At 37.2% G+C, this 17,851-nt stretch overlaps 1 protein-coding gene across 3 annotated transcripts in view; it reads right to left on the minus strand.

Moving 5' to 3' along the window:
• Positions 1–587: 587 nt before the first annotated feature.
• Positions 588–17,851, minus strand: part of Vapa (VAMP associated protein A) — a 37,102-nt gene continuing 19,838 nt past the window's right edge. The window contains exons 2-7 of one of the 3 annotated variants that reach the window (XM_029531250.1): positions 15,360–15,512; positions 13,911–14,014; positions 12,890–12,970; positions 7,697–7,810; positions 2,855–3,028; positions 588–1,377 (exon numbers count right to left, since the gene is read on the minus strand). In XM_029531250.1, the coding sequence (XP_029387110.1) occupies positions 1,219–1,377; positions 2,855–3,028; positions 7,697–7,810; positions 12,890–12,970; positions 13,911–14,014; positions 15,360–15,512 (785 nt within the window). In that variant the 3' untranslated portion in view covers positions 588–1,218. Of the gene's footprint in view, positions 1,378–2,854; positions 3,029–7,687; positions 7,811–12,889; positions 12,971–13,910; positions 14,015–15,359; positions 15,513–17,851 lie in introns of all 3 variants that reach the window. The other 2 variants (XM_029531249.1, XM_021217689.2) reach the window with 2 other exon arrangements.

Raw genomic sequence — 17,851 nt, forward strand, 5'->3', positions numbered from 1 at the left:
AAGGTGTGCGCCACCACGCCCAGCTTGTCATTTTTTTTTTTAAAGATTTATTTATTTATTATATGTAAGTACACTGTAACTGTCTTCAGACACTCCAGAAGAGNGCATCAGATCTTGTTACGGATGGTTATGAGCCACCATGTGGTTGCTGGGATTTGAACTCCAGACCTTCAGAAGAGCAGTTGGGTGTTCTTACCCACTGAGCCATCTCACCAGCCCTTGTCATTTCTTAAAACGGTCAAGACTTTAAATTACAAATGATCAAGGACTGGAAAGAGTGTCATACGAGAGAAAAGTACACATTATAAAGTCCACTGGGTGGGTGGCAGTGGTGCACACCTTTAATCCTAGCACTCAGAAGGCAGAGGCAGGCGGATATCTGAGTTCAGGGCCAGCCTGGTCTACAGAGTGAGTTCCAGGACTGCCAAGGCTACAAAGAAGCCCTATCTTGAAAAACCAAACCAAAGCAAAGCAAACAAACAAATCAATAAAGTCCAATAAAGTTCACTGCAAAGTAAACATGCTGGTCCATCCCACTCTGACCCTACCCCAACCCAGCACAAATGACATGACAGACACAAACAAGCTATCGAGCAAGAATCTGTTAACAGTTTTATTTTTTTATGTTAAATACCATGGGACAGGATTGTAAGGATGAAAAACTCAGTCAACAAACTGCCTCACAAGGGATAAGAAAACTTCTGCCATGATATTAGCAAAGGTAAAGGAGAAAATTTACACAGTAAGAGGCACCATTTCCCCACAGAAAACCTCTTGGCATTTCCTGAATGAGTGGGATTAGCAATCTAAATAAATCATATTTCAAGAGGTAACAGCAACAGATAAAATTTAAAGGGATTATTAAAATAACATTTACAAGACTGAACAATTCTTGAACTCTTATTAAAACCACAAAGAAAGAACAATTCTTTATTTATGAATTTCATAAAGGACTGAATGTGCAACTGACATCTGCTAGTGATGATCTGATAATATACAATTTGTCCAGTAGCCGAACAGTTTGTTTTTATTGTGTTTTCTAACCGTAAGAGATCATTAAAGGCAAAGCCTATATGACGCTGTACACACACACAAAAAAAAAGGTCTCCGCGGGCCATGGTCACCGCGGGCCATACTACCAATGAAATGGTAGGTAAACAAATCTTTTTCTGGTCGAGAGAAAAAAAAAAAAAGAAACAGCACTCTGCATGCTTCACTCTACAAGATGAATTTCCCTAGAAAGAATCCAATGAAAATGGCTGCGATGACAACCAGAAGAGAAGGAAGAGGACTGGTGACGTTGTCTCTGAAGGACACGGCTGAGGTGGATCCAGGTTTATCCGAATGTGCTACCTTTCGGAGCCTTAGGCCTTCATCCTAGGGAAAGGGTACAAAACAAAGATTTTTAAACAGCACACACAGGTGAGTAGTGGAGCTAAAGTTCATAAAGCTCATAAAGGAATTCAGTCCATGTGTATGGCTAGGAAGAGGAGCAAGAATAAATTCCCACCTACCTTGGGAACCTGCGGAATTAGGAAAAATTCTAAAACTGTACTAAAGTGATAAATAAAGCTGAATACTTCTATAAATCTGCCAAAACAATCAAAGTCAGTACATTCATGTGATGTAAATTACACCTCAATAATAATGCCTTTTAAAACTGAAAATGAGAAATGTATTCCTATAAAACATTTGAGCTTACTTCCAATGAGCCCTACAGCATTTTGGATTGGCTACAGCCATCAGCCAGAAACTATTAATCGCACACGTATACTGCATGTTTACTGAGTCAATAAAACTTGAAAACCCACATGGAAGACACACAAGGATTTATTTTGAGATAGATAATATATTACAAGATTTAGAGAAAGGCAGTGAATTTTAGGGTGAAGTATAATTTTCATAGTCTTAATCTGTGCAAAAGAAACATAAGGGACATATATAAAAGGGTCACTATGGAGCATAGCTGTATGTAATGTAAACTAGGTACAGGAACCCCTCTCTGAGGCTCCTGCTGGCGATCGCTTCTTTTTAAGTACCTTATCTGCTCCATGTACAAGAATGAACTGCTCCCTGCTTACACCGAGTTTACATTTCTGATAGTCCTGTGATTGAGTTTAGATGTGACTTTGTCCTGGCTTCTCCTAGGTAAAGCAATGAAGCAAGAGTTTCTCAAAGCAGGTGGTTGTTATGACAGTGTCACATGGTCCTGAGGAAATTATAGATACCCCTTAACTATACGGCTGGCTTTCATCAGATGCTGCTTATAAAACCTAAGAAACTAGAGAATCTGTACTACCTCAATATAAACCAGTTTATCCTCACACCATTCCTCAACCACTTACGCAGCATGGCCAGCCTCACTAGGGTTTAATGTGCTGCTTTTGGCATTAGGAGTGTGCAGTGAAACTTCATCGTCCCCGGCTATGACATGTGCTGTGATCCGCTCAGAAGATGCCCAGCACTCGGCTGCTAATTAGCAGTGCTAATGTGTTAGCTACAATAGGACATTCAAAAGGTCTGTGTATTGGGTGCATTTTCAACTTGGGATATTGTCACTTTCCAATGGAAAATAATCCTATCAAGTGTCAAAAAAAAAAAACAAAACTTTTTTTAAAATACTAACTAAAATATACCTGACCATTTTGTTTCCATTACTAGGCTTTCAGAAACTTCGTTTCTTTAATCCTACACTAATAAGTTCCAAGTAATAGGAACAAAAATAAATAAATAAATAAATAAATAAAAATAACCAGCAACAAGAGTAAATATAAACATAGAGATTGCTAAAAGAAACTAACATATTCTTTATGCCTTCATTCCAATTACCTCATTTTCAACCCAAAAAACTTACTCTCAGGTGTCGGTTTTCTTCTGAGAGCTTCATCATTTCTCCCTGAAGTCGCTTGCACTCTTCCATCAGTTTCCTTGTTTCCGTATCATTGAGTGAAACACTATGTGGTTTTGGCAGGGGTCCATCTTGTTTGGATGCATTTAGTGGAACAGCTTTACTAGGTTCCATATCATTCTGTATTTCAAAGATATTGGGGATCTTTAACAAAAAATGTATGGGTTTTTAACTAATAAAAATCTAAGTTCTACATATTTCTCTTCTAAAAATGTCATGAAAATATGACAAGTTTCAACTAATTACAAGATTTGTTAAGTAGCAAATGTGATCATCTGTAGACAATCTTCAGCGGAGCGTGTCAATAAATACCAGCAGTTAGTCAAGATAAGCAGCCTATTTCTTCTACGCCCACACCCTTGGCACTTACCTTAACATAACACTTAAAAGATAGCATAATAACTTATATTGACATTCCATACTCCAGAATTTCAAAAGCAAAGAATTTTAAATGGAAGAAAATTCGGTACTTCTCTTTATTATTTACCCCTAGACACACACTTTGGCCAAGAACAGTCAGTAGAGAGAAATATGCTGAATGAGAAGCTCCAGGTCATTTTTAATGGTCTAACTCTGCAGTCAAATGAGGTTTTAGGACTTGGAAGGTACAGGACAACCTCATAATCCCTCCAATAAGTTTATAACTACCTAAGAATATACAGTCAAAAACAATCTAGTGTCTATTAATGAAATAAAGTAACTAAAAGATGCAAACATTGGAAGGGAAGCAATAAACAAGTAACACAATGGGAAGCTATCGGTGGTCTTAAACACAGGTGATCATTTAAACTCTAAGACTGTCCAATTGGTGTGATTCACTGTGGTGTTCTATTTACGTGGCAGGTTAAGACAGCTTCCAAAACTATAAGGTCCAAGTTCTTCCATCTCACCAACACCATAAGCACTTGGACACCTGTGGCAACACCAACATTATTTTCTAAGACTGTGCTCTAAACTGTTTCAGTATCCTTAAAATCCAACATTATGCCACCACATACAGTAACAGTATCAATATAAAGTCATCCTTTTCAATTTAAATTTTTAACTGTTAAAAATTTTTAGAAGGCTTGAGAGGTTAAGTCAATGTAACATTTGATAGGAAGCAGGAGACCTTGGGTTTCCTATTAACCATAAAATTAAAAAAGGCAAGCTTTAATCCAGGTAATAATCACTAATCAAGATATTTGACATCCCAAAGTAAATTTTATGACATCCCAAATCTGGCAGCCAGTTGGGCTACAATGGTTAACACTGCCAACCAGACAGATCTAGAATCACCCAGGTCTGTAAACAAACCTCTGGGCACATCTGTATTAGTAAAGTGGGACAAGCCACCAGGAGGTGAACACCAGCACTCATCACTGCTTCCCGCCTGCAGGGGCAGCCTGACCACCAGCTGCCCGTGCTACCACTGCCAGGTTGGACTATACCCTCCAACTGTGAACCACAATCACGTTCTCCTGAAGCTGCCTGGGCCAGTACTTTATAAAAGCAACAAGGTATTCTAATACACAACACTTTCGCTACTTATTTGACCTGCTAGCCCATTTAACCACTTTCAAGTTTCACAGCTGAGAAGGGTGAATACTTCAAAGTTAAAGAGCTGCTTACTTCAATTTGTTAGGAGTTTCTCCTGCTGACACACTTGTTCTTTATCATAATCTCCCCAATGTCCAACTAAACCCATCTCTAAAAGAAAAACTTCATATTTTGCTAACAATATTTTCTGAGTTTTTTCTTGACAATAATTAAATTCACTTCAAACTGATTTTTCAAATCCCACCCCCTTCACAATTAAACTTGATTTAAAAAAAAAAAAAAAGACATGTCACCTCTGCCTGTAAAGACTTAACAGGCAAATAGAGTCCTCACACTTTGCCTAAGAACGAAGAAAGTACTAAGCAGAAAGTACTTATCTATCTCAAGTCCAAAAGGCCCTAGTACAGTAATACTATAGATAGTACTAATCTATCTCAACCTCCAGTACAGGAGGAAAAACATGGAGAGAAAAATCAGTGTTGGCCCCATGTTGACTCCAAAATTATATGAAGCTAATAATGACTTTAAAATTTAAAAAAAAAAAAAATTCTTAAAAAAACATATGCTGGGTGTGCCAGGAGGATCTCTGTGAATTCAAGGCCAGCCTGGTCTATATAGTAAGTTCAAGTACAACAAGGACTACAAAGACCAAAGAGATATAGATAGATAGATAGATAGATAGATAGATAGATAGATAGATAGATAGATATAGATATAGATACATATATCGTGACCATTTTTGCTATATCATTAACCAAACAAATTCCTATTCATATTATCCTCCTGGATATTTTCATATGCATTTTATACAATGTGTAAGGTCCTTGGTTCAATCACCCAGGACTATAAAATAAAAAAGCCAGCATTCATGTAACTATACAGGTGTGCATTCTGCTTTATGTAGCTTTCAATTATTTTAAGTGGCACAATATTTCATTAAATATTCCATTCTAGGACTATCAAAATCACTCAACATTTCACTTTTGTTATAAGTCTGATGGGCAGCTACTATTTGGAATTTGTATCTTATTCACAATACATAGCAGAAGAAAAAACTAACTTAAACATCTCTAATGTATAAACAAACAACCCGGCTTAGCTGGAGATCAAGAGAGAAGGCTGTCTTCTGTGGGAACACTGAACAGGTGGCTACAAATACTTCTGATGGAGCCCCCACTAGTGAGTTTGCCTGCAGGAAGCCATCTTGCTCTTTTTAAAGTTACTTCAGATTGATCCAGAAAGAAGGGACTGTTTTTAGGACCACGGATCAACCAAATAAACAGATTCAATATGCCGTGACTCTTACCAACAAGAGTAACATCATGCTTTAACACCTCAGGTTATAATAAGCTACAGCAGGATGTCAAGACAAGCCAGTATGTTATAGTTATACACTTTCCATTATCTTACACTCTTTTGTCTAACTGCAGTAGTCCCATAAGGATTTCACTTTCAGGAGCCTTGTAGGAGGCAAATAGAAGGAGTTAAGAGACTAGACATAGAAAGGAAAAGTGAAGCCTACGGCAGAGTAAATCTTTTCAGTGAAGCTCTGAGGAGCTAATGGGCACTCTTAACCACTGCTGTGAGTGAAGGGTGTCAATGCATTAAGACAGTGTACAGCCAGGCGTGGTGGCACATGCCTTTGATCCCAGCACTCGGGAGGCAGAGGCAGGCGGATTTCTGGGTTCGAGGCCAGCCTGGTCTACAGAGTGAGTTCCAGGACAGCCAAGGCTACACAGAGAAACCCTGTCTCGAAAAACCAAAACAAACAAACAAACAAAAAGACAGTGTACAGCTAAAGGCAAAAACTATGTCTACACTGTCAGAATTAAAGTTTTGATCTATGAATTGAAATATTCAAAAACCAAGGCTCTATAATTTTTTTTCTTTCTACCCTAACAGCAAAATGATTTCTCTAGGCCCATGGTCATCAAAGTAATTCCAAATTATAAAGCCAAACAAGAGCTAGACATTTACAGTTAAAAAAATATTTGTTTGCTTGCTTGTTTTTCATTTCGTTTTCTGTTTTTTGAGATAGGCTCTCATTCTGTAGCCCAGCTAGCCTGAACTAGCTACACGGGCCAAGTCAGCCCTGAACTCACAGAGCTCTGCTTGCCTCCCTGATGCTAGGTATCTGAAGGCCTTACTAGGGAGCTAGAGATAGCACAGTGGTGAAGAACACGGCTGCTCTCCTACAAGACCTGCTGTGAAGCTCCAAGAGGGGAAGTAAAGGACATTCTTATCACTAGTATGATTCCCAGCACCTATGTGGCAGCTCACAACCATCTGTTAACTCTGGCTCCAGGGGATCTAATGCCCTCTCCTGACCTCCACTAGTACAAGGCACATGTGTACATACACAACACCCACACACATAAAATTAAAGTTTTAAAGCTTTGTTAGTATGCACACCCTCTTCTAAGCCAAGTCTAAGTATAAAAACCTGTAACACTTAATTATTAATTATAGCATTTTGGAACTTTCCAGTAAATAATAAATTCTAAAAAGAATTATAGTGAACCCATTCCACCAACAAACTCAGTTACCCTAACCTTATTAGTATCCAAGTATATACATGCTCAGTTAAATTATGACCTCACTTTTAGTCACAATTTTTTTTAATCCCAGGGCATTACAAGTTAACAATGACAATTATAATATTTAATAACAACAAAATAATAATAATTTTTTTCTTTCCTATAAGCACAGACACTTGTGGATAAGCAGTGCTTGCTATCTTTATTATTTACTATGTATCTGTGAAGCTAATTCATACAAGATTCAATTTTCAGCATTTGTTCTCTAAATCTCATTCACAGGAGAAACATCAACTTAGTTCTGTTCACACTCATGTCCAGCTCAGCACTGTGATTCTGCTGATTACTATTTTAGAACAGAACTGTGTGCAGACTTTTCAGTTCTACTTGTAATTTTAAATACAGTTTAACACTTTATCCCTGTGGCTGGGGAAGCTCAGCAGAGTGCTTAAATACAGAAGCCCTGTGTCTATCCCCAACACAGCACCAGATCTCAGCATTTGCAAGGGCAGGCAGGAAGATAAGGAGTTCAAGGTCATTCTTGGCTATATTCTGAGCTGAGATCAATGGACTATGTGAGACCCTGTCTCATAAACAATGAACCCTAACTATTAATGTATTCAGTGTTACTTATCTGTGTAGGTATCTACATTAACTTACTAACACTAGTAGACTCCTACTTCTGTTAGTTCCTATGACAAACCTGCTTCACCTCTTTTAGTTCCCTGGGATCATTCTTCAAGTGATAACTGGCAGGTGTTGCGACTGCACTGCTGATGCTGCTCAATGAAGTGACAGTTGAAGCAATCACTGGTGGAGTTTTACCCTGAGGTAGCATGGGAAAAATATTCTCAGATTCATACAAACTGATTTCTCCTGTATATTGGGAATGACTACAAGAAATAGCTTAAGCCTGTAAAATATTGATAACTTATTCTATAAAAATAAGTAATGTATCACAATCAGAACATCAAAGCAAAAAAATCCATTTCTGAACTAGCTTTTCATAAATACTTCTACACAAAAGTAGCTATGTGCTAACTGCATACCTCCACTTACAAAATGTGCATATTGATTAAATATACATAAAGTTCATATTGCCCTAAAGAATACTTATTTCTACCTCTAGTTCTATGGCTTAAAAAAGCTAATACGTGTCATTACCTGAAAAATATTCAATTTCATATTCTCTTACCCTTTGATAACACTTAACAGGAACATTTTCACATTAGGGTTAAAAATGGTAATGATACATGTAAGCCTCTTTTATACCCAGGATCCTGTTAACCCCCAAACACACCAAGTCACTAATAAACTGATTTTGATTCATAAAATATACTGGCTAGCCTACCATAATTCCACAGTTCCCTACTTACCTTTCAAATTCTCGTAATAGTTAAAAATAACTCAAAAAGTTGGGCACAAAATAATGAATTCAACAGACCTCCCCTATTCTGTTTCAACAAAAATAGCATGTATTTTGAAATATAAAATGCCTTTATAAAAAGGGTTCTGTCCAATCAGCCCCACTATCGTCATTAAAGCAAATTAGTTTTTGCAGAAAATATATTACTATCAGATGTTATGTTAATCTGGAAACTGTCAAGCAGTTCATACCAAATTCATACTGAGTAGGTTATCAAAAAGTCTCATCCCATCCTTAAAAAACACTACCAGCACACACCATTAATACCAGCACTAGCAAGGCAGAAGGACCTCAGTGAGTTCAAGGCCACTCTGCTTTACCATAGCTCCAGGACAGTCAGAACTACATAAGAGGCCCTGCCTCAGAAAAACAAAAACAAAATAAAATAAAAACCACCAGTAACTGGACACTGAGTATTTCGTACTCTAAAGCAAACAGTAACTAAAAAGCTACATTTTACAGAACTTCACTTTTTGAAAGAGTCAACATCGTACGGTAACTAACTGAAAGGCTCTGCCGTCACCAGCTCCCAGTAAACAACTCTGCTGTACCTGGCACTTGGAGGGACAATGCATGGGACTATGCTCAGCAACTGTACTAGTTTACTTTTGCTGTCTAGAAAAAAATTAAGTGTCTCCTTTATAACTAAGTTTAAACTTCCAGTGTTTCCTTGTTCACCCTGATTATAATTCGTATATTTTAGAGTTATTTCACAAAAAATATCCATGCTCTAATGGTAGTTCAAATACAACAGAACTATTTTTAAAAAATGACTTCATAAAAACCAAAACATGAACTCAAAGCACTATACTTTTTAGCAGACTGCTCATTACCTACCTTGTGACATGATCCCCAAACCTCAATCATTTTAATTTATAGGGTCTTCCTAAAATTCTAAGAAAGCACAAAATACCATGTTTCCCCTGACTGCTTCCAGAAGCCATGAACACAAAACAACAAGCAACATAGGAAAAAGATCAAGAGCCTTCAGCAAGTGTCGTGTGATGGCAGATTTAAATGCATGCCCGATCCTTTCTCTTGGGTACCAGAATACAAAGTAGGGCAGAAGAGTAAGGACATGGGTGGGGTAGCTAACCTAACAGGAATCAAGCTCACCTACACTTGTCTCCATCATGCTGAAAAACAAGAGTACAGAGAGCTGCAATAGCCTGTGAAATGCTTTCAATTACGTTTTCTAAGTTAAATACAGCAAAAAACTCACAGCTCTCAAGTAACCCTGGTATAAAAACCCAGTAACTATTCAAAGTGATAGTTATTAATGATAATTACTAATGAGACTGATTCTGGCAATTAGTTCACAATGTAGAAATAAAGGTAAAATTAGGGTAAAAAAGGTGAAATTCTACATAGATTTCTTCTAGAATCTGAAGGTGCATACCAGCAGAAAAATGAGCTTGAAGAGAGAACAGTGCTTCCAAAAGTAACTTTCAGAACATTCCAAGTTAATTGTCCTCCAGTTTCCACCTCTGAAGTAGCTGAGATTACAGGCCTGTGTGCCTCCATCGAACAAGCTTAGGTGGTGCGGTCATCTACCCCAGGGAGTCGTATGCTAAACCCGCCTCCTACCCACTAAGCTACATCCCCACAATGTCTCATCATGTGAATCTTGAAATGGAAAGTCTAAACATTTAAAAATGTCCACCAACTATAAAGGCAAACTCCAGAAATACAAGTACTCACGATGCTAAGACAGGAGGACTGACACAAGTTTGAGGACAGCTTATGCATACGGTGACCTGACCATCCTGGGTCAGAGACAGATCCTGTCTTCCAAACAATGACAAAACAGAAAAATTTAGGGTCAAGGCTAAGGACCATGAGAGTTACAAACTGATTGTTTTACTGATGTCAAAACAATACTTCAGAAGGTCTACAAAAGGGTCTACTACACAGTCTTAAAAGTCACTGTCAACCTGCTGCCCACGCACCTGAAATGCAACCCAAAGGTTTATTTGCTTTTATAAGAAAAGGCCTAACTTAGCACAAGCTGACCTGGAATTCATAGCAATCCTCCTGCTTCCAAAGTACTGGGATTATAAACATAAGCAGCCAATGCCACAATTCCAGTGTTTAAGAAATGATTTAAGTCTGAGCTTAGAAAAACTGGCCACATTACATTAAGAAAGTTCAAAATGGGGTGGAGAGATGGCTCAGATGTTAAGAACACTGGCTATTTTTACAATAGACTCGGGTCAGAGCCCCAGCATCCCATGGTAGCTCACAACTACCTGTAATTCCTGTTCCAGGGGACTGAATCCCCTCTTCTGGACTCTGGTACCAAGTACACATGTAGTACACAAACATGAAGGCAAAATAAACATACACACTTAAAATACTTTTTAGGAAATTCTTAAGTCAGTGGTGACTGCAGAGGCTCCTAACCAGTCAACAACTGATAATATGGCTGTCAGATGTCAAACCATAAACAAGACACAGACAGCATCCCCCCCCCCCCACACAGCTCCAGGGAAAACGTACGGAAACTGAAAACATGTAAATGCTTGAAGGAAGGAACATGTGCAGCTCTGATTTCCCAGCAGGGCACAAATGTGGCACTCTTCACCTTACAGCAGCTGCACTGTCTACACAGGAGCTCCACAAAACCTTGTCAGGGAAGGATGTGGGTGGAGCTCATGGAGCCCCCACCCCCACCCCCGTCCCATCATGAAGAGTCATACTTGCTTACTGCTGATGGAGAGAGGTATTTCTCTTCACTGTCACTAGCGAGGTGAACAAAGCCAGGTAAACAAAACTGAGCAATTCTCCTGTGACAGCCTTAACCAAAAAAACATCTAAGTAGCAGTAGGGCCAGTCAGAAAAAGGAATTCATCAGTGGGCAGAAGGAAAAAGAAGGGCATTGGGAGATGAACATGATCAAAATAGACTATATACATATATGAAAACATAACAATGAAGTCTATTATGAATAATTAATATATATAATAAAAATGTTAAAAACTAAATTTCGGTCATTAATGATTACTTGGGTTAAAGTGCTAAGAACCAACCTGAAAGGCCTGCTAGTAAACCAATCTAAGAATAATAATGTAGTAACTAAGCCTGGTAGGAGACAGAAGCAATACAGTTCTGAATTTGAGGCCAGCCTGGTCTACAGACTAAGTTCCAAGACACCCAGGGGTTACACAGAGAAACCCTGTCTCAAAAACCAAAAGTAGTAGTAGTAACAACAACTATTATTATTGAGATAACATCCCACAATGATTTCACAGTAATGTCAACCCAGATAAACTTATTCTTTTTTGTTGTTAAATACAAAAAGCAATGAAGGCTATTAACATCTTTGGAGCCAACACAAAAAGGAAACTAATATATAAAAGTATAAACATTACATTTTTTACTCTTGGCAATTATGACTCAGATTCACTTTAAAAGGATGTGTTGAAAACTTGAGTTATTGGTCAACATCTAATTAACATTTAAGGAAATTTTTATTTCAGCTTTCTTATTAAGAAATATACAGTACTTCTGAATAGAGCAAACAAGTTAACAGATGAAGGCAAGAGTCCTATCAGACTATATAACCAAATTATATCAATTATATTTACCCACATTATTTTATATATTTCAACTCACATAAAATGTTTTATAGTCCCTTCTACAAACCATAGAAAAAAATTAAAAGTCCTTGGGTTTAGAGAGATGGCTACTCTTCCACAAGACCATTCCCAGCACCTACTCATGGCAATTCAAAAACATCTGTAACTCCTGTCCCAGAGAAACCTATGCCTTCTCAGGTCCCCAAGGGTACCAGATGCACACAGACACACACAAAGGCAAAGCAGCCACATGCATAAAATAAAATTCCTTAATTTGTTTTTTTTTTAATTTACAAACCAGAAAGACAACTAAGATAAGGTGATTATACCCACCATATAGACCTCAGGTCACTGGTCTGCTATTATAAACTATCTATCCTTCAGCACCCCCCCCAAAAAATGTAGTTGCTTAATGCTAATCAATAAGCAACTATTTACTAAAAAATAAAATTGATTTTGATCAAAAATAAAAAATATACAAAATATTTGACAAAGGTTAAACTGGGGGAAAAAAACTTATCCCTGTAAACGATATTTTATTCCAAGAATGTTGATACAGTTACCAAAAAAAAGTTCTAATTTTTATAGTTGTATTTATATATACGTGTCTTATTCTTAGAGAGAGAGAGAGAGGAGAGAGAGAGAGAGAGAGAGAGAGACAAGCAAAGAAACAAAGACAAGACAGACATAATTTCAGTTGTCAAAATGAGAGCATTCCCAGAAAGTCTTCCCGCACTGAAATTTGGACCTAATGTGTTATATTTATTTCTTCTTAGGCAAACAAAATATCATAAAATGGAAATAGCATTATCAAGCTTTTTAAAACTTAAATCACATCAAATGACCAGCCACACCAAGTCCACAATCAAAAGCTGATAGTTATCTGATACCTTTTACTTACCAGCTTATCATTTTCATTCGGCATTTCAAACACACATCTCAATTTAGAATCCATTAATTCATCAGGTTTTGCTTCTTTCCACTAAAAAGAAAAAAGAAATAAAACAAATTAATATATTTTATTCCAAGAATGTTGATACAGTTACCCAAAAAGAAGTTCTAATTTTTATAGTTGCATTTATGTATGCATGTCTTATTTTTAAAAAAAAGAAAAAAGAGACATGATTTCAGTTGTCAAAATTTGAGAGCATTCCCAGAAACAAACAAAAAACAAAAACAAAAACAAAAAAATCCAAAAAACAAAAATTCAAAGATGAAAAGAGAGCACTGTGACAAGCAGGTTTCACCTAAAGGGACAACTGAAGCCTGAGTTGACTGCAGACCGCCTACATCATATACCAGTGTCACTGCAGATCTACCATCACCATCAAATAAAGCTTCCATGGACACTGGGCCCATGAAAAGGCTCGGCAGGGAAAGGCACTGCTGCCACACTGGTGGCCTGACTTCCATTCTAGAAACCATACTATGCAGTAGAATGGAAGGCCAGCCCCACCCAGCTTTCTTCTGACACCACAGTAAAACAAGAATGTGATGAATAGCCTGACAAAAGCATCAGCAGTACACACGACTCTCTTCTCCACTTTAGCATTTCTAAATGGTTTCTAAGGAACAGTATTTCAGGCATGGTGAGTGGTGCACACCTTCAGTCCCAGCAATGGAAAAGGCAGAGGCAAGAGGATCTCTGTAGGTTCAAACCCAGCCTGGTCTACAAAGTTCCAGAACAGGCAGAATCATGTCTTGGGGGGGAGGGAGGGAGAGGAAAAAAAAAAAAAATAAATATATATATATATATATATATATATATATATATATATCTCAAAAAACAAGACCTTTTAATTGTTTAAATTTTAATTTTGTTCTGATATTTAATTTTTGGCAAGGAAATAAGGATTGTTGAGAACTAAACAAAGTTTAAACTACATCTCCAAAAATAAGTTCTGTACAACTTCTACACTTACCACAGCTTCCATATCTGAAATGTTTGGTGGAGCAAAAATTGTCTGTACCATGAACTTATGTTTACTCTTTTCATTCGGATCATAATCAAAGGGTTGCAGCATTACTAAATAAAAAGAGAAAGCACACTATCATCTACAGTTTACGTCCTATTTAATAACACCAACTAACACACAAACTTAATACCAATATGGGTTCAAAAACTTAAATTATTCTCAAGATGCACAAGCAGCCTTTTAACTTTCAATTATTAAATTCATTTTGTGTTGATTTTAATTTAGATAACTGAGACACTTTTAATATAACTTATTTTTAAACTGGATTTTAAACAATTACTCAGAATGTGTTCATTTGTTTAAATCTAATTTTAAGAAGACAAAGGAAATCATAACTCTTTAAACTTTATTCCCAGATCCCAATAGCATTCACTTTTACGTTTCCAGACCTGAGTATCCTATATCAAGTTTTAAGGCTCCAGTTCAATTGGCGTGCTAAATTTATGTTACATAAATCCAAGATGAGATCATAAACAACAAATCAGTAATTACTATGAATGTAAGTGGGATATAGTTACAGTCAGGTTCTACTTCTAAACAGTCTCACAGGGCCTTAAATAACTTGCTATTTTAATATTCTATAAGCTTGAAAATAAAAGCTGTAGTTAACTTAGGTGACTAAGTTATCAGAGGTCACCAAGAATTTTAATGCACACATTTCTAACTCCATGATCTGTAAAGACATAATCCATTTGTTTTTCCTGAGCCTTTTGTAATTAACAAATGCAGGAGTTGAGAGCTATTGTTTAAAAAAAAAAAAAAAAAGGAGTAAGTCTCTGTGTGGGTGCAGAGAGGTTCTCCCACAAGTTAAAGTCACATGGAGCCACACATGCTGCCAGACCTGCCGCCTATGGCACACGTTAAGCAGTACTGTCTCCTTGGAAAGGCTGTCTAAGAAAGGAACATCTGGATGGCACCAGCAGATCTCACAACAGAAATATGTGATGTGTGTGGAAGGAACTACTGTAAGCAATACACAGGGGACAAGACACTGTTGGCATTTACACTGAAAGGAATAAAAACTTATCTGATTTTATAAGTAGACCCAAAACAGGCATACATTTTTTAAAGTTTAAGACTTCTGTAGATGCACAGAACATGATTTAATCACAAAACAGTGTCATTTCAAAGATAAAGTAATAAGAACACAAGCTACAGTGGAAAGCTATGGAAATACAGAATAGATGACATTTCAAACTGAGCCTAGGCAATCATACACTCCCACATAAGCTGTGAGGAGGAAGGGTTCAATAAAATGTCTGTACAGTAAGATAACCAAGGAACATCTTTACACTAAAGCCAAATAATAAACAGATAAAAACACTAAACATCAAATACAACAGTCATGGAATGTCAATATTCAAAACTACAAAGGTATAGGACATGGACTGCTACCTGAAACAGTCACAATTGACCCCGGGTCAATAATCCCACTGTTGGGCCGCACACAGTACCGGCGAGGTGCTGTAGTCTTCACTTTGAAACACACTTTTCTATCCGATGGATTTTGCAATTTAAGATTTGTAGTGACTACATCTGTGAAGGGGCCTGAAAGGTAAGGGGCAGACAGAGAAAATTAACTGGAGTCGCAACAAAAGCATAATTCAAGATTAAATTAATATAATCTCAATCCCACTTTTCTACAGAAAACCAAAATTGTCTCTCTTTTTTTTTTTTCAACTTTTGAAGATTTCATCCATAAATAACTATGATTTTAGTTCTTTAATTTTGGTTACATTTATTTATCATGTTTGTGTTGCACATATGAACATGTACATGTCACAGTATGTATGTGGAGATCAGAAAACAACTTTTTAGAACTGGTGCACTCCTTTCGTTATGTGGGGTCCAAAAATCCAACCCCAGCCCTCAGGCTTAGCAACAACTATCTCCATCCAATGAGCCATCTTGTCAGCCAAGAGTGTACTCATACAGCATGCTTATACCACATCACATGACTGACACATGAGCTCCCCAGTTGTCTTCACCAGTGCTAATCTTTATGTTTACAGGCCAACTACAAAACTAAAACCTGACGCTACTCATGTGTCTCCATCATCCACGCATGTGTATTAAGTACGTATGAGTAGTATGTCATATGCTCTATCTAAATAAAGTCTTGTCTTAAAGCTTTAATTCTGTACTCCACAAAATGAACTCAAAAAGCTGACCCAGCTCTACTTAACCAGTATATCCCCCTTTTTGTTTTGTTTTTTTTTTTTTTTTTTTTTAAAATGGGCTGTGAGATGTGAAGATAAACCTATTTGGTTTTGTCTGAAAAGCCAAAACAGATTATACAGTCTAGGTTACACAGCAAGAATTTCTTGTTGATTTTGAAGACATTTTAATTGTTTTTAATGGCCTTTTATTGGTTTTCTTGTCTAATGGTTTTAAATGGCCTTTTTAAAATCTATTTTATGCTTTTGCTTTCTATTTGTCAAAGGAGTAATAATGCTGATGATATTAACTAGAACACAAAGAAGACTAGTGTAGCATGGCCACAGTCCCACATTCAACCACCAGCACCAAAAAGGGAGGGGGAAAGTCAAGAAGCCTGAATGAAAAGAAATTATAAAAGCCTTCCTATTTTTATCTAACCTTTTCACTCCCTTGCTACTTAGACTGTATGTCTACATACACAGCATCGTCAGGATCAATGCTTTCCTACCATGTAGGTTCAAGGGATTGAACTATTTTCAAGCTTGGCTGCAAGCTCCCTGAACCAGTAGTCGCCTTCTAACCTGTTTGAATCATAAACAAAGATTATGTTTTTAAAACTTTGCGACAGTCATACTTTGAAATCTAGATTTAGAAAATTCACCAACCAACCATGTACAATAAAGTTCGAGTGTTGGTAAACTGAGACAAAGGCTTTTAAGTAAAGACAGACTGCATGTGCCTAATGCCTAGCGTGAGGAAAAAGTGGGGGATTTAAAAACTACTCAGTTCAGGCCGTGAGAAATAAGCTTTTACTTGAAGTGCTTGTTTTATGCCACTCCTTTGTTCTGTAGACGATCTTACACCCTTTGCTGCTCCCCAATTGCTTGTTTCTGATCAATAGATGATTTAGTATCTCTATAATACAACTAACCAGTATAAAAGGGAAGATTCCTCTCTCCCAAACCTGTCCACTTTACCTCCTATCCACACAGCATAAGGGTAGAAATAAATACATTTGAAACACGTGAAACAAGGAGTCCCCTCGTAATGGTGTCAGTGCCCATAAATCAGTAACTGAGAGCTTTAGTTTAGACCCTTCTGACCAGCCTACACAATTTTAAAAATAACTGTATGACATTTTAATCAAACGCCTAAGAATTATATATGTTTTATAGAGTACTTAATGTATTACCCAATAAGGATAATATATTCCAATTATAAAAATGCAAAGCTGGGCTGGAGAGATGGCTCAGCAGTTAAGAGCACTGACTGTTCTTCTGAAGGTCCTGGGTTCAAATCCTAGCAACCACATGGTGGCTCACAACCATCCATAAAGAGATCTGACTCCCTCTTCTGGGGTGTCTGAAGACAGCTACAGTGTACTTACATATAATAAATAAATAATTCTTTGCTTTAAAATATAAAGATAAAATATTATATCAAAAGGAAAAAGAATCTCTCCAAAACAAAATGCTTAGACACACTAACCTTATGAGGAAAAGAATGTCATAAATCCTATAAAATACCTAAAAAGTAAATTGGAGATTGTTTATTCCACTGAACTCCTCTAAGCTAGTCCAAGTCCACTGTTTCTTGTTAAAATGGAAGATTGGCCGGGCGTGGTGGCACATGCCTTCAATCCCAGCACTCGGGAGGCAGAGGCAGGCGGATTTCTGAGTTCGAGGCCAGCCTGGTCTACAAAGTGAGTTCCAGGACAGCCAGGGCTA

This window comes from Mus pahari, chromosome 18, assembly GCF_900095145.1.
Source record: "Mus pahari chromosome 18, PAHARI_EIJ_v1.1, whole genome shotgun sequence".
NCBI classification, from domain to species: domain Eukaryota; kingdom Metazoa; phylum Chordata; class Mammalia; order Rodentia; family Muridae; genus Mus; species Mus pahari.